A 17262-nucleotide genomic window follows, 5' to 3' on the forward strand; every position below is an offset into this window, starting at 1 on the left:
CACCAGTTACATATTTAGTGGCTAACTGGGTAATGCAAGTAATTTCCCTCTTCTTTTCATCATCTTGTTACACCAGACAAAGCTTTTGACAAATATCCACTGGTATTTTGGTCATTCCACTGTTTCTTTTCCTTGTAATGGTGGCATTTGTGTTCGATCCCATGGAAACAGAGAAGGGAATAACATCCGTATAACCTGAGGATGAACATTTATCTCCATTTTCCTCATTGGTTTTGATCTGTAGAACAGCTACTTCATGATATAACTGAAGCATGCATGTGACTGGTTTGGATACATGCAAAATTGCACGCAGTTATGCAAACTGCTTGATGTCAGACTCTTCCATTTCCATTGTTTCTGTATATCTATATGTAAATATGATGATTTATGCATTGCTATGATTATTGGTTTTTTGTTTGTTTGTTTTTGTTTGTTTTAAGCATAAAGCCTCTATCTTTTTTAAACCTAGCACTTCCAGTAAACTCTTATCTTCACTGCAGGTGTTAATGTTTCAGAAAAACCGAAGAACCCTTTTTTAGTCTATCTCTGCATAGGAATCATTTTTGCCAGATTGTTTAGATCGTTTAGCTTTTTTTTTTTTTTCCTTAACAGCTTCATGAATTCTGTCAATGTTGTTATACATGAACACATTTTCTAATAAATAACATCTGGCTCAGGAATTCTTCACAGATGTTTGGTGATTTTGATAGTTTTAAAAATTATAATAGCTTTACATTTTATTTTAGAGTGGAGTTACTCAAGATGGATGGAATTGTATTACTTGCCCTAAGGGCCTAACTTCCGAAGGAAAATGTAAATGCCTCATTAATGAAATACTAGGTAAGAAACACGTGCAAGTTGTGAGATAGTGGTGCTTATTTTAGGTATTAGAGATTATTAAGCCAAGCACTTCTGTTAAATGAGAAAGGAAATTTAAAGCATGGTTACATTTGTACCATAACATTTCAACATTGCTGTTGATTTTAAACCTCATTCCTCAAAGAGAGCAGGTAAATCTGTGCCACTGTTCATTGCAATGATAAATATTACACAAACATTCTAGAAATGAATACTGCTACATCATTTCCTTTAAGCTGGTTGGCATTGGTGAGTGACTGTTGAAATGGGCATAAAACAGTATCAATATAGACTAAGAAAAACACATTTGAAAGTTTTGAAGGTTATAAAGTGTAAGTACTTCTCAGTACAGGAATTATACATTCATAAGCAGGTGGAACAGAATAGCCTGAGCAAGCCAAGCAAGCTACTGTGCATTAAGGTCTGTGGATTTCATGCTTCCCTTAAACACGACTGTATCTCTGATTCCCTGAGACACACTTGCCTGTATCTGCAATGCTTACTTGATGCCCTGTGAAAGCTGCAGACTCATTTCAGTAAACACAAGAAAGGAATTTTGCTGTTAATTTTAGTGTATATATTAAGTATATTTTTGCTTATCTTGCATAGTAAAAAACTAAGAGCAAAGAATAACTTTCATCAAGGATGTAAAATTATCTCCTTGGAGCTCCAATTTTCTTCATTTGCAAAGACACAGGGTGGAAAAGGTTTTCCATGTGCCTGTAATTCTTTGATTAAGTATTTGCTGATGTCCTGTTTAGGTATCTATCTAACTGAGTGTGCTGGAGAGTCACTCTTTTCCAGGTGACTAATTTAAAAATTTTCTAGGAATCTGTAGAAAAGTTAATACCACATCATCTCCCACAAGCTTTGTGAGAATTGAAAAAATATATGTTCTGAACCATTTTGGTAAAATATTGAGAGTAAAGCTCCTTCTGTAATTTAACCTGCAAAGCATCAGTGCTGAAATTTTTTAATGCCCCCCCTTTTTTTTTTTTCCATAGTTAGACTTAAAATCTCTTGCCAAATGATTTGCATTCTGGAAGAGGCAGTTTTGAAATTTCACATTTGTGACTTTTGCGTAACTCATTTCAGATGAAAATTAATAATTATTATTTTTTCCAGTAATTTGTAAACTTGATGTTTTGAGTTTTATATTTGCAATGACGCCTTGGTTTGAAATTTGGTTCTGAATAAATAGCAAAGGAACAGCAATACTGGACATGAAATATTGCATGTGCACAGCTATAAACAACACATGCATATATATATGTGCATTATAGGGATGGTTTTTTGCAAGTTGTGCTCTTGATCTTTGGGAAATAAAATCTTTGCATTTATTTCGGAGATCTGCATAGATGGTTTAATTTTAACACTATTTTGACCTCCATGGCATACTGTGCATCATGTTATTAAGCTACAGTTGCTTTTCTTTTCCACTTAGTGGAAAGAAGTGTTGATGGTGTTTTGCTAAATGAAGCTTTGTGCCTACATTGTAATGGAAGTGAGCCGTCATTCTCCGCTTCAGATGTGTTAGGAAATAGGTAAGTATTTTTGTTCCTTATGTGCTGATAATTTTGAGAGTGTCATATTCTGCTTAAATGGAATATTCTTGAGGTAAAGTCTACATCTGTGGGATATAAATATTTTTGGATAATAGAAGCTTTCTCTTTTGTTTCTTTTGTATACATCTTGAAAGCTTAGTGACAGTTTTAAAAGCAGTGAGTTGGAAATCCTCAAGTCCATATCAAATTCAATGTGTACTGTATTCAGTGAAGTCATATGATTAGCATTGCTCTTTTGTTTTTTAATTGTTTGTTTTGCTTCAGTGTGACTACAGGCAGGATTTGGACTGGAAGCAGAAACACAATTCTTATTTTGACAATCACCTATTTAATGTCTTTACAACTTCACTGACAGAAGAAAGATTGGTAATGGGTTTTGGATTTCAGTTTGAACTCTCGAAGATGCACAGTGTTATCAGGCCTTACCTCTTTAAAGGACATACTGTATAATCAGTTTTCACTAAATACTTAATCTCATACTTAACTACATTTTAAGTGTTTTCTTCATGTTTGTGATCCGTAGGTGTGTAAGATGTGAACAAACGTTCATCAATGTAAGCAAGTCTTGTGACTGTAGCAGCCCAAACATCTTAGTAAGTAGAAGAACGCTTATTTCAATTAAGTTCAGAAAAAAAGAAAAGCTATATTGAAAAATACAAAAATTTAACTTCTGTCTTTTTCAGACTGGGGGATTATGTTTCAGTGCCACTGAAAGCTTACCTCCAAAGGCAATAGCAACTGTTCGGTTTGGACAAATAGTATGTATGTTTATTCTGAAACATTTTCAAGCTATCTCATTATTATTTTCAGTAAGTCTTTTAATTCTGTTGCTGAAAACCAAAGGTGGTGGTTTGCTATTTAATCATTGTGATTGCAAGGTAATTAGCATCAACACAGAGAGTGTAGACATGGAGACCAGGCAGGCATTGCTCTAATGGAATAGGCTTAAGAAAATTCGTGCCCTCTTGGAAACTGAAAAACAGAGGTAATTCACATGGATTTGGTATCAAAACAAGTATTATGTGGTCTATTGTATTTACTGTATGCATTTAAAACACGTCCTTGTATCACAAAAAATGCTGAAGAGTTCATGAGAGCCTCTGGGCTTTTTTTTTTTTTAATATAAAATTAACATTCATATAACATATTTTAAAGGAGTTTTAAAAGATTGAGGGGATATTTTTAGTTATATCTACTGTCCAAAAAAAAAAGCAATTTTCAGTTTTCCTGACAACACATACTAGTTGTGTTTTTTGAAAATGCAGTATTCTAAATAATATCTTACTGAAAACATGTATTTTCGGTTGCTTACAGTGGGTATGAAACCTGTGTTTTCAACAAATATGAGGAATTATAAAAAGGCAAGTTGTGAAATAATGAATATGGCAGTTTTTGTTCTTAGTTAAATTTACCGCCCAGTCAGCTTTTTACTCTTGCAATCATTAGTACTTCCCTTGTGCAGTAAAGAAAACTTCTTTGTCACAGATTCTATTTTAAAAATTTAGGTATTTCCATTCTTGTTCTATGTATTCTGTCTAACTTGATGAAGTGAAACAAATTATTTCGTAATGGTTCGGTTTTGAAATGAGATAGTTTGGTTTAGACATTTACAAAGGACTGAAATCTCTTAGAAAACATAAGTAGCATCTCTTAGTTGACAGTTTTTCAGACTGTTTTGTGTTGGGTTAATTGTTCTGAACAAAGACAGTGAAACAGTTCCTTATTTACAGGGTGTAACATTGACATCAGCCTGGTTTCTGAAAAACCTGCAGGCCTCAGCCTCTGCCTGTTGGGTGAGTTTCATTAATGTTTCCAGTTTGCTTTTTTATTCAGAAGCAGTACTTTGTATAAAAGACATGAGACTTTAATTTGTGGAAGTTAGTTGTGCTTATTATTAAAGAACCTTATTTTGAGATGACAGTAGATAAGAAAGTAATATATAGACAGAATGCTTAGAAAGAGTACTGAGCAGTAGTCTGTGGTAATGCAAGTCTCTGTGGCTGGAATCTACACAAAGATATATATACCTTGTGTTTAAAAAATATCCTGCAGTAGTCATAGTTAGATGAGCTATTGAGTATATTGCATAAGGGATCACTCAAAAATTACCTTCTTACATGTCCAGTACTTGGCAGCTGGTCTTTATCTCTTAATTGGCTTTCAGTTATTAATTCTGTTTTGTGATGAAGAAGAATAACCACAGAACCATCCTTTTTCCTTTTTAGGTTTGCTTTGATTTATGCATGCAAATGTTATTTAACATTATATTGCTCTGGGTACCTGTAACTGTCATGGAAGTGTGGGTTCAGCAACAGAATCACGCACAATTTTGAAGCAGATAAGCCTCTGTCTCATTTTTACCAACTCTCCTATAACACATCCTCTTTCCTCTTCCTTTTTCCTCTCCTGAAAATCACTCTTTGACTTCTCATGACCCACCTTTTCTTCCCATCTCATACCCACATCTCCGAGATGCATTCTGCTCATTTCCTTCATTCTCAAGAACTGAGAATATCCTCATCGCTTACCTAAGTTTATCCTGCTTGTCTGCTTCAGCCTGCTGAGCTCTTCTGAGGTGCTGTGTGAATGTCTGTGCAGCTGCTCATCTGACCCACACAAAGGCAGTAGGTGATAATGCTAGTTAATACTAGTGCCAAAATCCATCTACAAACAGATGTGTTTCACATGGCAGCTGCTTGTTTGCCAAAACTGAACAATGGTATAAATACAACATAGTTTAGGAAGAGCAGGCTAGAGTAAGTACTAAAACTGAAAAGAGAATATTTATGATACACATGACTATAATATGTTGCCAGTCTTAGGTCTTTGATGGAGTCATCTTTGTCATACGGCCTAAGAGGTTTTAAACATTTTGATTCTAACTGTATTTTTCAAATGCAGATTTTGACATTTTTGTCACATCATATCATCTAGCTGATGTAGTGAAAATAAACTCTGAAAAAGTTTCTTTCCATACTGCCATCTGCAGACCTTTAAAAATGTAGAACCTGAATAACTGGAAGAAAATATTAGATGTCGGCAAAACAAAATCTCATTCAAGTAAAAATGAGGGTTCAGGAATTGCTTGTTAAAGATAACATCAATTTTATGGCTTTTATTTTTTTATTTTATGAACTGAGGCTCATAAATACTTTTCTGTGTTCCTGTGTTTCTCCACTACAGTTGTACTCTAATCTAACTGCATGCCAAGCTCTTGGAAATATGTGTGTGATGAATATGAACTCACTGAGTTCTTCAAGTACGGATGCCTGCGGTTTATTTCAGTATATTTATGCCAATACAGCAAGGCTAGGCGTCGTTCATTCAATAGCCTACTGGTAAGTTAACCTTTTCCATTATGTACACTCTGTAATAGTGTTTATGGAATTTATTATTCTAAGTCGTCTTTGATTTAAAACATTATGTTTCTTTAGAGACAGCATTGTCATTTTTTTCAGGAGACACAATCTTCCATGGCTATATTACGGTGATCAACCAGGTTTAGCATCCCAAGTGCTTGAGACAAATCATTTCCCTACAGTCTTCAGTTTTAAAGGAAAAAGTAGGGTAAGTGTTGGGTATTAGACGTGGGGAAGCAGACATCAGGAAGAGGACATAATCACATAAAAATGTGCAGATCTGTTGCAGATGTAGGTCCACCAAAGATCATTTTTAGGCAGCCAGTGTAACAAAACTCAGAGATCTAATGGAAGAGGAAGGTGTATTTATGTAAAAAAAAATCTCTTAAGTAGGGTGATTTTACTGATTCACACTCACTTGCACACACATTTCCTGTGTTCACACTTTTATACCCACTTCTTATAAGGCAAGGACGTGTGTGCCTGTGTGATCTGACCAGGACCAATTGTGTGTGACACAGGGAACAAGGGATGCCAGCTATTAAGTCTTTGTTATGTCCATAGGATTCTTCTGGATTGTCAGTGATGAACTAATATTCAGGCAGATCTTTTATGCTCCTTAGAAGTTAATAGTTGTTTTGGCATTGTCCTTTGCTTCAGGGTATTGTTTACTTCAGTTTCCATAAATCTGAGGCAAAGAGGTTTTGTGTATCTTTCCCTTGTTCAAAATGTATACATCCTTACAGCCTTTCTCAGTTTTCCTGGTGAGCTAATTGGAAAAAGAAGGGTAAACAGGATGTGCCATAACTTTTCTGCCATTTTCCTGGTGCCAGGATGCAGAGTTATTGCTGACAAGTTGTCTGATCTGTGGTTTTATCACAACTCATTCCTCAGTTTCACTGCTGGGAACACAGTATGCTTCATTCTTGCTACACACTATTTAACACTTTCCTTCTCTTGTTTCTGGTGCTTACACACACATTTCTGTTTGTACAACTTTAATATTGCTGTTACAGATCTCAGCAAGCTGAGTTATATCAGAGATGGATTCAGTCTATAGCTCCTGTCCAAAATTTTCATTTTATTTTACAGATTCATTTTAAAATTAGTTGAACTGGAATAGTTCATTCAAATTAAATTAATCACACAAAGTGGGTAGTACTAATGATAACCCATTTGTCAGTTATATTGCAAAACATAGCTTTTCTTCCTATTGGCTCAAAAAATAAACATTTTTTCAGACAAGCCATAAAAGTTTGTGTTTTGAATTAAAATAAGTTGCAATGTTGCAGTGCAGCTTCTGCTTTAACAATTAAAAAAAATATTATTCACCTTAATGCTGAAGGTCCAAGGCACACATTAATCAGAAATCTGCATAGATTCCTGATTAATTTAGGGCATGTCTATCAGTGTAGACATACTTAATTTGAATAGATTCTTTCGGTCCTAGTAATTCTAATAACAAAGGCCTGTAAAATAAAACACTTTTTACATACCTACAGGAAATGAAAATTTGAGGTTGGTGTGATGGACTAAATCCACCCCTCCCAGATAGAAAAAGACCTGTTACTGATAGGACTGAGCTGTCTCATCACTGTCAAACAAAATGTCTAGGTATTTGTTAGTTTTGGTAGGTTTGCCTTTGAGTACCAACACTGAGATAAATATAGGTCGTCACAGGCCTCTCTTAGCAGAAATCAAGAAGCAGGATTCTTGCTCTGTTTCACTAAGTTTAAAGCAGTGTTTTTTACACTCACTTGGCTACAAAAGCAGGATCCCTTGTGAGCCAAAAATGACACACCTGGAACTCTGAATCTTTATCTCTTTCAACACCTTACTTTATGTGTCTAGTTTTTAAGCATCTCTTAAACATGCGAACACTTTAATGTATAGTTCATACTGATATACTGACAATAGGCATCCTGTTTGTCAAAATTGTCATCCTTTATTATGATGTTGTTCCAGATTTCTTATTCCATTTTGTAGCAACATTTCCATGCTCAAAAAAAAAAAAAAAAAAAAGTGGGCAAGCCATGCTGACCTTTATTTCCTCTTTTTGTTTCCTCTTAATCAGTAGCAGAACCAATTTTCTGGGTGTTAGGGTGGCTTTTAATAATTAGTGTATATGCCACTGTTCATTTCTGTCAAGCAGTATGTTCAAATATAAAATTTTCTGTAAAGTTAAAAAAGCTCAGTGTAATCAACACCAAATGCTAAAGTAGTTGAATTAATATAGGTCAGGTGGTAGTACAGCAGTACTACAGTTATGTGGCTTTTAGGTTGTAGATAATTTGTTTTGACTTTGAATTTGAGTAGAGCAAATGTCTGATTGTCTGCAATTGTGCATATAGACTCAAGTGAAACTAAGTCATCCTCTTAGAATCTGTCATTCTGGGGACAAAAAAAATCCAAGTAAAAAGTGAGACTGTAGATGAATGGAAAATTAAGTTAAAAAGTAAAAGTAAAATACCAAAAGCAATATTAAAAATAAAAAATCAAAGGGGAGAAAATGAAGCATTATGATGAAAGTTTCAGGGAAGCACCAAACAATGAAAATGCAGTACCTAAAATGTGTATGCCCACTATGTGTTGGTTTTGTTGTTTCTTTGTCCTTTTTTTTCGTCATTAGGATGTAAAACTGCAATTTATTGCAGCCTCATATGATGCAGCAGGAAACTTTCTTCAGTGGCAAAATTTGGAAGGAGGCATCCTACAGGTAGGTTTGATTTTAATTGCCTTTTTTGATAGTGTAACATTCTGAATGCCTTTAGCCAAAGCCTTGAAACAAAAGCCAAGTGTTTCATTCCTACAGTAGTGACAGTTCGTAAGATAATCATAGAGTTAGATTAGGGAAAATAGCCCTTGATTCATGCTCAAGGTGATCTCTCTAAATTGAAGAGCATAAACTCAGCGACATTGTCCTCATCCATTGGACCAGTATCAATTTGGAATATCAGAAAGTTCGGAGAAACGGCAGTAGTCATTTAGAACCAAGTGTCTCTTTCTTGCGTTCAGCATCATACTGTTATCTGTGTGCATATTTATTATTAGCCTTCTTTTTCTTGATGAGAAATGTGTATTCATTAGCTGTAAGTCCACATATATTTATGGAATATTCTCTGTGCATGTCCCTGTTGGATGCTGCTACTGTTTTCACACGTTATAGGAATGCAAAGCAAATCAGTGGTTATATTGTTGCCAAGAGACGTGGGAAAACAAATCTAGCACCCCGTATTCTTTTGGCTGACTTTTGTTTTTTTGTTTGAAATATAGAGCATACACATTGGCCACTGTCTACCTGGCTTTTTTATAACATGAAGTTGTAACAAGTCTCTGGGAGACTTCACAAGGAAATAGGGAGCACTGGTTAGAAGATTCAGAGTACCCTTGGCCACTCTACCCTCAGATTTCAGTAGCACACAAACACATTCCACTTCAGCAGTACCATGCTGTATAGGGTGCGAAAAATGCAAGGAAGAAGCAAGTGGAAAGTGCAATAGTAATTAGCCTAACAGTTAGCAGAAACTGGTTGCTGTGAACTGTTACAGAGCAGAATTTGTTTAGCAGACCAGTGATAGTCTAGGCACTCTCAGCAATTCCCTAGGCAGGCAACAATATGAACACTGGCAAAAACAATTGGGAATTGTCCATCCCCTTTTCTAGGCTGTTCATGTCACCCTTGGAGTATGTCACTTCAAATGCTCCAGTATTTACAGAAGAACAGTTGGCATTCAGGGTTTAGATAGTGACTGCTATTTCTTTTGTTACTGTCTCAGAATGAACTCTTTTGCTTCACCTCCTAAATTCTGAGGAAACTGGTGTCTGAGAAAACAGGTTACTTAAGCTAGTGATGACATTGGAAAATACTATGCAAGCCTGAATAAGTTAAAACAGCATTTTAAGAACACCTATATTGCTACTATAAATAATGCGGTTTACTCTTCAAAATTAATCCCTCTCTTCTTAAAAAAATAGTATGGAATAAAGCTCAGTGTATCTTTTATGAGAACTGTGAATACATAACTGCTTGGGGTACCCGTGAATATTTCATGTGAGAAAATGATATCTTTGAATTACCCTAATCATTACTGTGTTTTGTTCAGCTTTGTCCTGATACCCAGGCTAAACTGAATGCAGCTTATACATTTGGAACAACTTACGAACAAAGTGTAAGTAAGAGATAAAATGCTTTTCTGAGTATTTGAATTAAGTTGTTTTATGTGTCACCAGTAACTCAGCGCATATTGAAGGACCTCTGGAGTTTAGCCATAAGCTGAAGCACAGAGATTGCACAGCCTCCCTGGGAAACTTGTGCCGGTGCTCAGTCACCAGCACAGTAAAGAATTACTTCCTGGTGTTCAGAAAGAACCCCCTCTTGTTGCCTCCCCAGGCACCACTGAAGAGAGTCCTTTTTGCTCCCTCCCTTCAGGTATTTGTAGACATTGATAAGATCCCCCCCTCAGCCTTCTTTTCTCCAGGCTGTACAGTCCCAGCTCTTTCAGCCCTTCCTCATAGGCGAGGTGTAACTGTCCCTTCATCATCTTTGTGGCCCTGCACTGGACTAGATCAAGTAGCTCCATATCTCTCTTGTGCTGATGAGCTCAGCACCAGACACAATGCTCCATGAATTAAGTGTTCATGCTGTTTCAAATTTTATGTCTGTGAAAGCTGCTAGGATATTTTTTCCGAATGTGTTGAAAAATAAGAGAAGGAATGTTAGTAGAGCTTCATTTTCCTCATTAGTCATTCTGGTCAATTGCAGTCATTTTTAAGAGGTTTGTATAAAATCATTAGTACTTCACAATCACTTGCAAATAGCTGGAATGCCTTGTCTTTTGCAAAGGGCGTAGAACAAATTTCACAGTAATTTTGTAGGGGAAGAACCCACAAGTTGATAAAATTATTAAATGGCAGAAAGTGGTCTTATTCTAACTTTTTTTTTTCACATAGTGCAAGATTTCTGTTTCCAAGATTTTACTGGATTTTGCTAATCCCATCTTTTATGACCTATTCCTTGAATATAACGGTGACAATGGACAACAATATCTTTGGGCTGTGCCAGTTTTAAACTTGAATCTTCAGTACCGGGAAATGTATGTGAATCAAGGTAAGAATATCACAGTAACATTTCTTTGAATTTAAATAATCTGAATAACTTCAAGTACAAAGAATTTGTATTAATTACAGATACTCAGTAGTTTTTTGAGATAACTCAGTTCACCATAGCTTGTTTCTGCTTTAAGAATTTATCATTTTGTGGGCAGGTTCTGATAGTGTTATGTGCAAGCTTTAGTTGAATACACTGGCTCAATCAATACTATGCACAAAAAGGTTATCTAATTTTATTATATATTTCTGTAAGTTGAAAATAAATAATTTTACATCCTGAATACATATTGCTTTTAGTAGATTTCATTCCTTTTATGTATTGAATTAATTTTTAAAATATTACATGGCTCTGTCATGTTTTTTCAAAGGCAGCAATATGAACAACTGGCTTTTGACTCGTCGATTTTTTTTGGTGGATGCACTAAGTGGAAAAGAGAATGACTTGGGAAAACTACCAAAAGTAGTTCGAATTGCTAGCAAAATAGCAATAAGGTAAGTAAATGCATATAAAATATATTGTACATAGAAAATAAAGCCAATCTTGTGCAATCGGCATTTTGTGGTCTCTTAAATGAAAGTTGGCTTTTTTTTTATGTTGTTTCTAGTATGTCCCATTTTGCTTTTTCCATTGTATAATTGGAGATAGCAAGAGTTTCCGTAGGTTGTTCTGATAAGTAAGAACACCTAACACTGACTTGTGAGGGTTAAGATTGCTGTGGTTGCTTCTCAGTTAAGATGGATCAGACCATGCATGCATAATGCAAGTTTGCAAGCGTTCAGTAAACTCTTATTAGCAGTTGTCATCTGGGAAGATCTAACAACTCCTCTGCTAATTGTTTTTCAATGTGTATATTGCTGATTGTTCAAGGATGCTCTTCATATTCCATATTCTTTTTTTGCAGTATTTTTTATAGCTGTTGCCTATAGGTGCTGTCATACAATCCAGAAGGGTTTTGTAGTCATTCAGCTGAAAGTGTGAGACTACCTTTTAGGGTCATTACTGCTTGTTAATCTGAAGTGGAATATGTTTTAGAACATCTTTTTTCCTTCTCTATATAACATCTTTCTCTGAGATCACTGTCTAAACAAAATTGACGTTTCTAAACAAAATTGAAATTTCTTTCAAAATTCTTCAAAATTCTTCAAAATTTATTGTGAAGTTGTAGTTTAAAGAGATTGCTGTCTAGCAATGTGTGCTTATCCATACAGGTAAACATCTTGAAGATTAATTTAGTGTACTAACTCCCGTTTGCCATGAGTTACATATTACACTATTTCAAAAAATAAGGATTAGTTTATATACCTTAGGAGAGATGTGTCATCCTCTGTGTCATCATCTGTCATCCCCCCTGAAAAAAACAGTGACAGAAATTCAAAATAAATATAGAAAAGGTCATTCTGTAATGTTTTGGAATAAGTCGCCTTTTGCAATTGACTTCAGTTGCAACTGTTTTAATGTGAATAGTAGGTGAAGATTGATTCAGGCATTTTCTTACAAATGAACAATTCTCACGAGCTTTTCATTTTGTCTGTTTGTGTACGTGCCTTTGGAGTTGCTTTTAAAATGTGAATTGCCATGTCTCCGAGTTTGAAACGCACATTTTATTGATCAGATTGTTCTCTTTGTTTCGTATTTTCCTATTAGTACAAGTTTCAGTCAATACCTTCCAAGCAGCTCATCCATTTTCTGTTTTTAAATAATATTGTTTGTATTTCTGCAGCATTCGTTTGGTATCCCATACTCAGAGAGGAACTATCTACCCACCTCTAATTACTATTGCTTACACGGACGTGCTTGTCCAAAACCCTGACACCCAGAGTGTGATGGTGAGATCTTTGTGCGATCTTAATTGATCTGATTTGTTAATCATACTTTTCGTTTTGTTGGAATTCCACTTGAGCGAACACGTTGGGGGCTGTAAAAAAACTAAGCAGTTTATAGTTCAGCTCAGTTTTGAAGTTGTATTTTTTTCACTAAAACTTAAAGCTTTTAAGACAAAGCAGTTCAAAGTATTTTCTTATTAATTTGTCCTGATTCATTTTTAAATCAAAATACGTAAAATACATAAAAATAATAGTCATTATCATACAGGTGTTAACTTTAGCCTTGCAGCAACAAAGACTCAAGCCACAGTGCTGTAAAACCAAGACAAAGATTTTCTCTTCCTTGTACAAAACCTTTAGACCAAAGCCAATTAGGTCTTAGGGTAAATATCTAGAGAGAACAATTTTGACCCCATGTGACAATTTTTATTTCATTCAAATTAGAAAAAAATAGTGTCTGAGCTATGTAAGAGCTCATTTTACGATTTTGTATAGTGGTGCAATTGCATTAAACTTACTTTTAATCAACACTGACAAAAGGAAAGTATCAAACCTGTGGTGTCTCCTTTCAGAAGGGAAAAAAATGTATGCACGGTTGAAAAGATTATATAATCAGATGCAGCTCTTAATTTGGAGGTGGATTGGGTCCATCCCCTGGGTTGCCATTGGTAAAATCAGCACTAAATGTAGCAGAACACGTGCTAGTACTGCGCTTACTGTAGCACACCAGGTGAGGAGGTATACAGTAAAAAACATATGTTGCACCTGTATAGTAGCCCGAAATAGGAATCCCCACCAACTAAAAAATGTGAACACCACTACTAATTATAATGGTTGTAGCATTTAAGAATTTTTGTAAATATTTACTTTTTGTATTTTAATATTCAGGTTTCCTTCTCGGTCAATTATGAGATGAATCAGTCGGAGGCTCAGATTCAGACTGATGTAAGTTGCGTTGCTCCTTAATTGTTGATACAATGATTTGCTTGTATCTTGTCTTTATAAAAATACCTACAAATAATTTTTCATTCTCTTCAGATCGCATTGGGTGTGTTAGGTGGGCTCGCAGTGTTATGGTCCCTTCTCAAGACTGCGGGCTGGAAGAGGCGTACAGGAAGCTCTGTAATTGACTTGCAGGTATAAATAGCTGGTAAACCAAAGAGAGTCATGTTTTCTTCTATTTAAAGGAGACCTTTGCTGTCATTCCGTGTGATATAACTGTTCTGTTTCTTATGGTAATTGAAGTAATTTCTAGCCTAGCTGCATAGAACTGTGACTTGGAGTTGGGGTCACTTGAGGAAGTAGGCTTTTTGCATTTTTTTGGATTCTGATGCTGTCATTCAGGAAATAGCTCTGCTTTAAAAAAAAAAGGAAAAAAAAAAGCTCACAAGGAAGGGTATTTATAAATAGAGTTGTAGTTTTCATATTCATTCTTACTCATTCTTCTCTGAACAAAGACTAGCACATAAAAGTTTCAGATACTGAACGTACCATAAATATACGGCCACAGTAGAAAAATGCTGTCAGGGACTACTTTTTAGTACTAGGGGCTCCTGTAGTATGAGCTGCATCATATTTTATAGAAGTGTGTATATATGTTACTTAACTAATTTGTACAGTGTGCTTTTATAATTGCAGACAGTTTTGAAGTTCTTACTATTTTATGCTGGAGACCTTGCCAACGTTTTCTTTATCATCACAGTGGGCACAGGAATTTATTGGCTTGTGTTCTTCAAAGTAAGTGTTTTACCAGATTTTGCTGTTACAAATACCTATTAATACTGCATTCATTTTTGCACAAAAATTCATTTCTGTTTTTTCTTTTTCTCTTTTTTTTCTTTGCCTTTCTGGTCAGACTATTGAGGCAAGTTATATACAATATTCTGTTTTGTGTGCTTAAATTTTTGTGATCGCCTCTTTCTCTCCCATAGGTTTCATTGTGCTTGCAGTCACATTAATAGTTAGTTAAAATATTTTACAATTTGAAACAGTTGCACATTAAATACTGGTCTTTTTCTGAAAAAGGTATTCACTTTTAAGCAAGTACTGTGTTGTTACATATGCTTTCCGTAGTGTTTCAATGTAGCTTCTCAATTACAGGCTCAGCAGTTTGTCTCTGTCCTCTTGCCACTTCCTTCTCAAGAAAAAGCTTTTGTTACATACATAGCATGTGCTTTCAGTCTGAAGGTAAGCATTTTTTCTTCAGGCATTAAAGAAATGTTAGCATATGCTTCTGTACATTTTCAGTAGGCTTCTTAAGGATCTTGAACAGTACATTTCATTAGCGCATAAATGGGAACAGTTAGACAATTAAGAATTAAGTAATTTTCTCCATAGGAATTTATATATATTTTGTTAATACTTCTAGACATTGTCACATGATTTACCATTATTCCAGGCCTTTAATTAAAATGTATATATATTTATCTATGAAATCTTAGTAATGAAGTTGCAATTTCAAGTGTAGTCAAGTATATTACTTGTTATGTTTAATGAATAACGTGCAATGACAATTACTTCATTTTTGCCTTTATGCTTTTGCTGTTCCTATTTTGAGTTCTATCCCTGTTTTTTCCATAGGCTCTGCAATTTTTACAATTACTGGTTTCGCAACTTACTATAGATATTTTTTTTATTGACTGGGAAAGACCTAAGGGCAAAGTTCTTAAAGCAGTTGAAGGTAACTCCAGCTACGCTTGTTTGTATAAACAACTTTGGTTAAATTCTCATATTGCTCTCAAGTGTTAAATTCCAGAGCTTTATTATGTGTTTATTATTCTTAGGTGAAGGTATAGTAAAAAGTGCTGCTGCACCAGTGAGCATATGGAGAACATACTTTATAGCCAATGAATGGAACGAAATTCAGACAGTGAGGAAGATAAATCCCCTCTTTCAAGTGCTTGCAGTTCTTTTTTTTCTGGAGGTATTACTACTACACTTATAATTGTTATTTTTATTATTTTTTTTGATTCACGTCCAAAGTTTGACATAATGGTCTGTATTTTAATTCTTGCAGTTTTTGTGGTAATAGTGGGTGACCTTCAAGTTCGCTTGAAAAGATATATAACTGTTTTGATACCTTTTTTATGTGTATGTATGTATGTGTCATTGCACTAGTTCATTAAGGAACATTAAAAAAACCCACAACTTAAATTACCTTATAGACCTTTGTTGGTTTTATTTTTTTTTAAGCTAATGAGTTACCCTAAATGGCTTAAGAGGCTGATAAATTTGTGTACACACTCACTTCTTTATTTGCCTACTTGCTCCCTCCTGCCACAGTCTGCAGCTTTATTTCTGCTTCCATATTTATCTGGACAGGAGCTTCCTTCCTGCTAATTTGCTATAGTGACCTTTTATAAAGCAGGAAATGAAATGTGCCAGTTCTGTTTCTGATGTCATAGCATGAGGCAGTATGCCTTAGTTACAACTCAAGGATATGTGAGAAATTGTGCTTTAGCTTCTCAAAATAATTTTCTTTTATTTCTTCTGGACTGTTTGGTAAGCACTTTTAATTTGGCAAGCACTCTTAAAGCATATAGTTGTTCATGTGAAGTTCTCTGACATATTCTTACATGCCTTTAATATTTTTATTATTATTTATGGTTTTTGATTATTATTTATGATTTTTAATATTTCTGGTTTTGAATTTTCTATTTTCTTTTAAATTAAAGAGTTAAAAATATAAATTTCTCTTTAAACACTTCAGTATTTTTGGTAAATACAGGCCAGAACCAACTTCAGTGCCATGATACAAGGAAAGAATGAGAGAAAAGAGAGCAAGTATTCCCAAAACTTAACTGGCATCCTCATTAATCTTCTTAGGCTCCTGTTATTACAAGCAGGGAGAGACTCGTTTTTACATCTTGCTTGGTAATTCCTGCTGTGAATTTACCTCTGGAAAAGTCCCTTTCTTGTCACTGATAGTGGAGGAAGTCATGAAAGATTTTAACCTAAATAGTAGGCTAAAAATACTCCAGTTACCAGTTTCGATAAAGTGACAGTTCAGCTCTCATTCATCATGGTGCCAGGCTGTACAGTAGTAGAAAAGAAGCCTGGAAAATTATCAGTTGGAGGAAGTAGGAAAGCGTAGAGGGAGTCTCCCTTGCCTTAGGCCGTATGTCTGGCACCAAAGCAGCCTCTGGCCGGCACTGGTCATCATTGCAGTGTTGACTGTATGGATAGAGGAGATAGCACTAGCAGCAAAACTAAGGTTTTGAACATTGCACTGTGTGTGGCTGGAATGGAGTTAAATTTCCTCATAGCGCCCCATGTGGAGCTGTGTTTTGGATTTTTTGCAACAGCGATAGCACAGGAATGTTTTAGCTGTTCCTGAAGACCACTTGCACAGTATCAAGGTCTCCTCTGTCTCTCACCGTGCCCCCCGCAGCAAGTAGGGAAGAGGGGACAACCAGAATAGCTGACCCAAACTGACCAAAGGGACCATATAACATCATGCTCAGCAAAAAAAATAAAAACAAAAATGATTAGGGTAGGTGTTTTGGGTACGTAGCCATTGCTTGGGGACTGGCTGGGCATTTGTCTAC

The 17262-nt window shown here is 35.3% G+C and overlaps 1 protein-coding gene across 1 annotated transcript in view; it reads left to right on the forward strand.

The window, feature by feature from the left end:
• TMEM67 (transmembrane protein 67) overlaps positions 1 to 17262 on the forward strand; it is a 32053-nt gene that overhangs the window by 4088 nt on the left and 10703 nt on the right. The window contains exons 3-20 of the mRNA XM_080582855.1: positions 747 to 840; positions 2303 to 2402; positions 2947 to 3016; positions 3107 to 3181; positions 4154 to 4216; positions 5607 to 5761; positions 5882 to 5990; positions 8412 to 8498; positions 9886 to 9951; positions 10733 to 10889; positions 11260 to 11383; positions 12613 to 12718; positions 13604 to 13660; positions 13754 to 13852; positions 14354 to 14452; positions 14816 to 14902; positions 15296 to 15395; positions 15499 to 15638. Of these exons, the coding sequence (XP_080438981.1) occupies positions 747 to 840; positions 2303 to 2402; positions 2947 to 3016; positions 3107 to 3181; positions 4154 to 4216; positions 5607 to 5761; positions 5882 to 5990; positions 8412 to 8498; positions 9886 to 9951; positions 10733 to 10889; positions 11260 to 11383; positions 12613 to 12718; positions 13604 to 13660; positions 13754 to 13852; positions 14354 to 14452; positions 14816 to 14902; positions 15296 to 15395; positions 15499 to 15638 (1788 nt within the window). The remainder of the gene's footprint in view (positions 1 to 746; positions 841 to 2302; positions 2403 to 2946; positions 3017 to 3106; positions 3182 to 4153; positions 4217 to 5606; positions 5762 to 5881; positions 5991 to 8411; positions 8499 to 9885; positions 9952 to 10732; positions 10890 to 11259; positions 11384 to 12612; positions 12719 to 13603; positions 13661 to 13753; positions 13853 to 14353; positions 14453 to 14815; positions 14903 to 15295; positions 15396 to 15498; positions 15639 to 17262) is intronic.

The sequence above is a fragment of the Anser brachyrhynchus genome (genome assembly GCF_964034855.1).
Source record: "Anser brachyrhynchus genome assembly, chromosome: 2".
NCBI lineage: Eukaryota > Metazoa > Chordata > Aves > Anseriformes > Anatidae > Anser > Anser brachyrhynchus.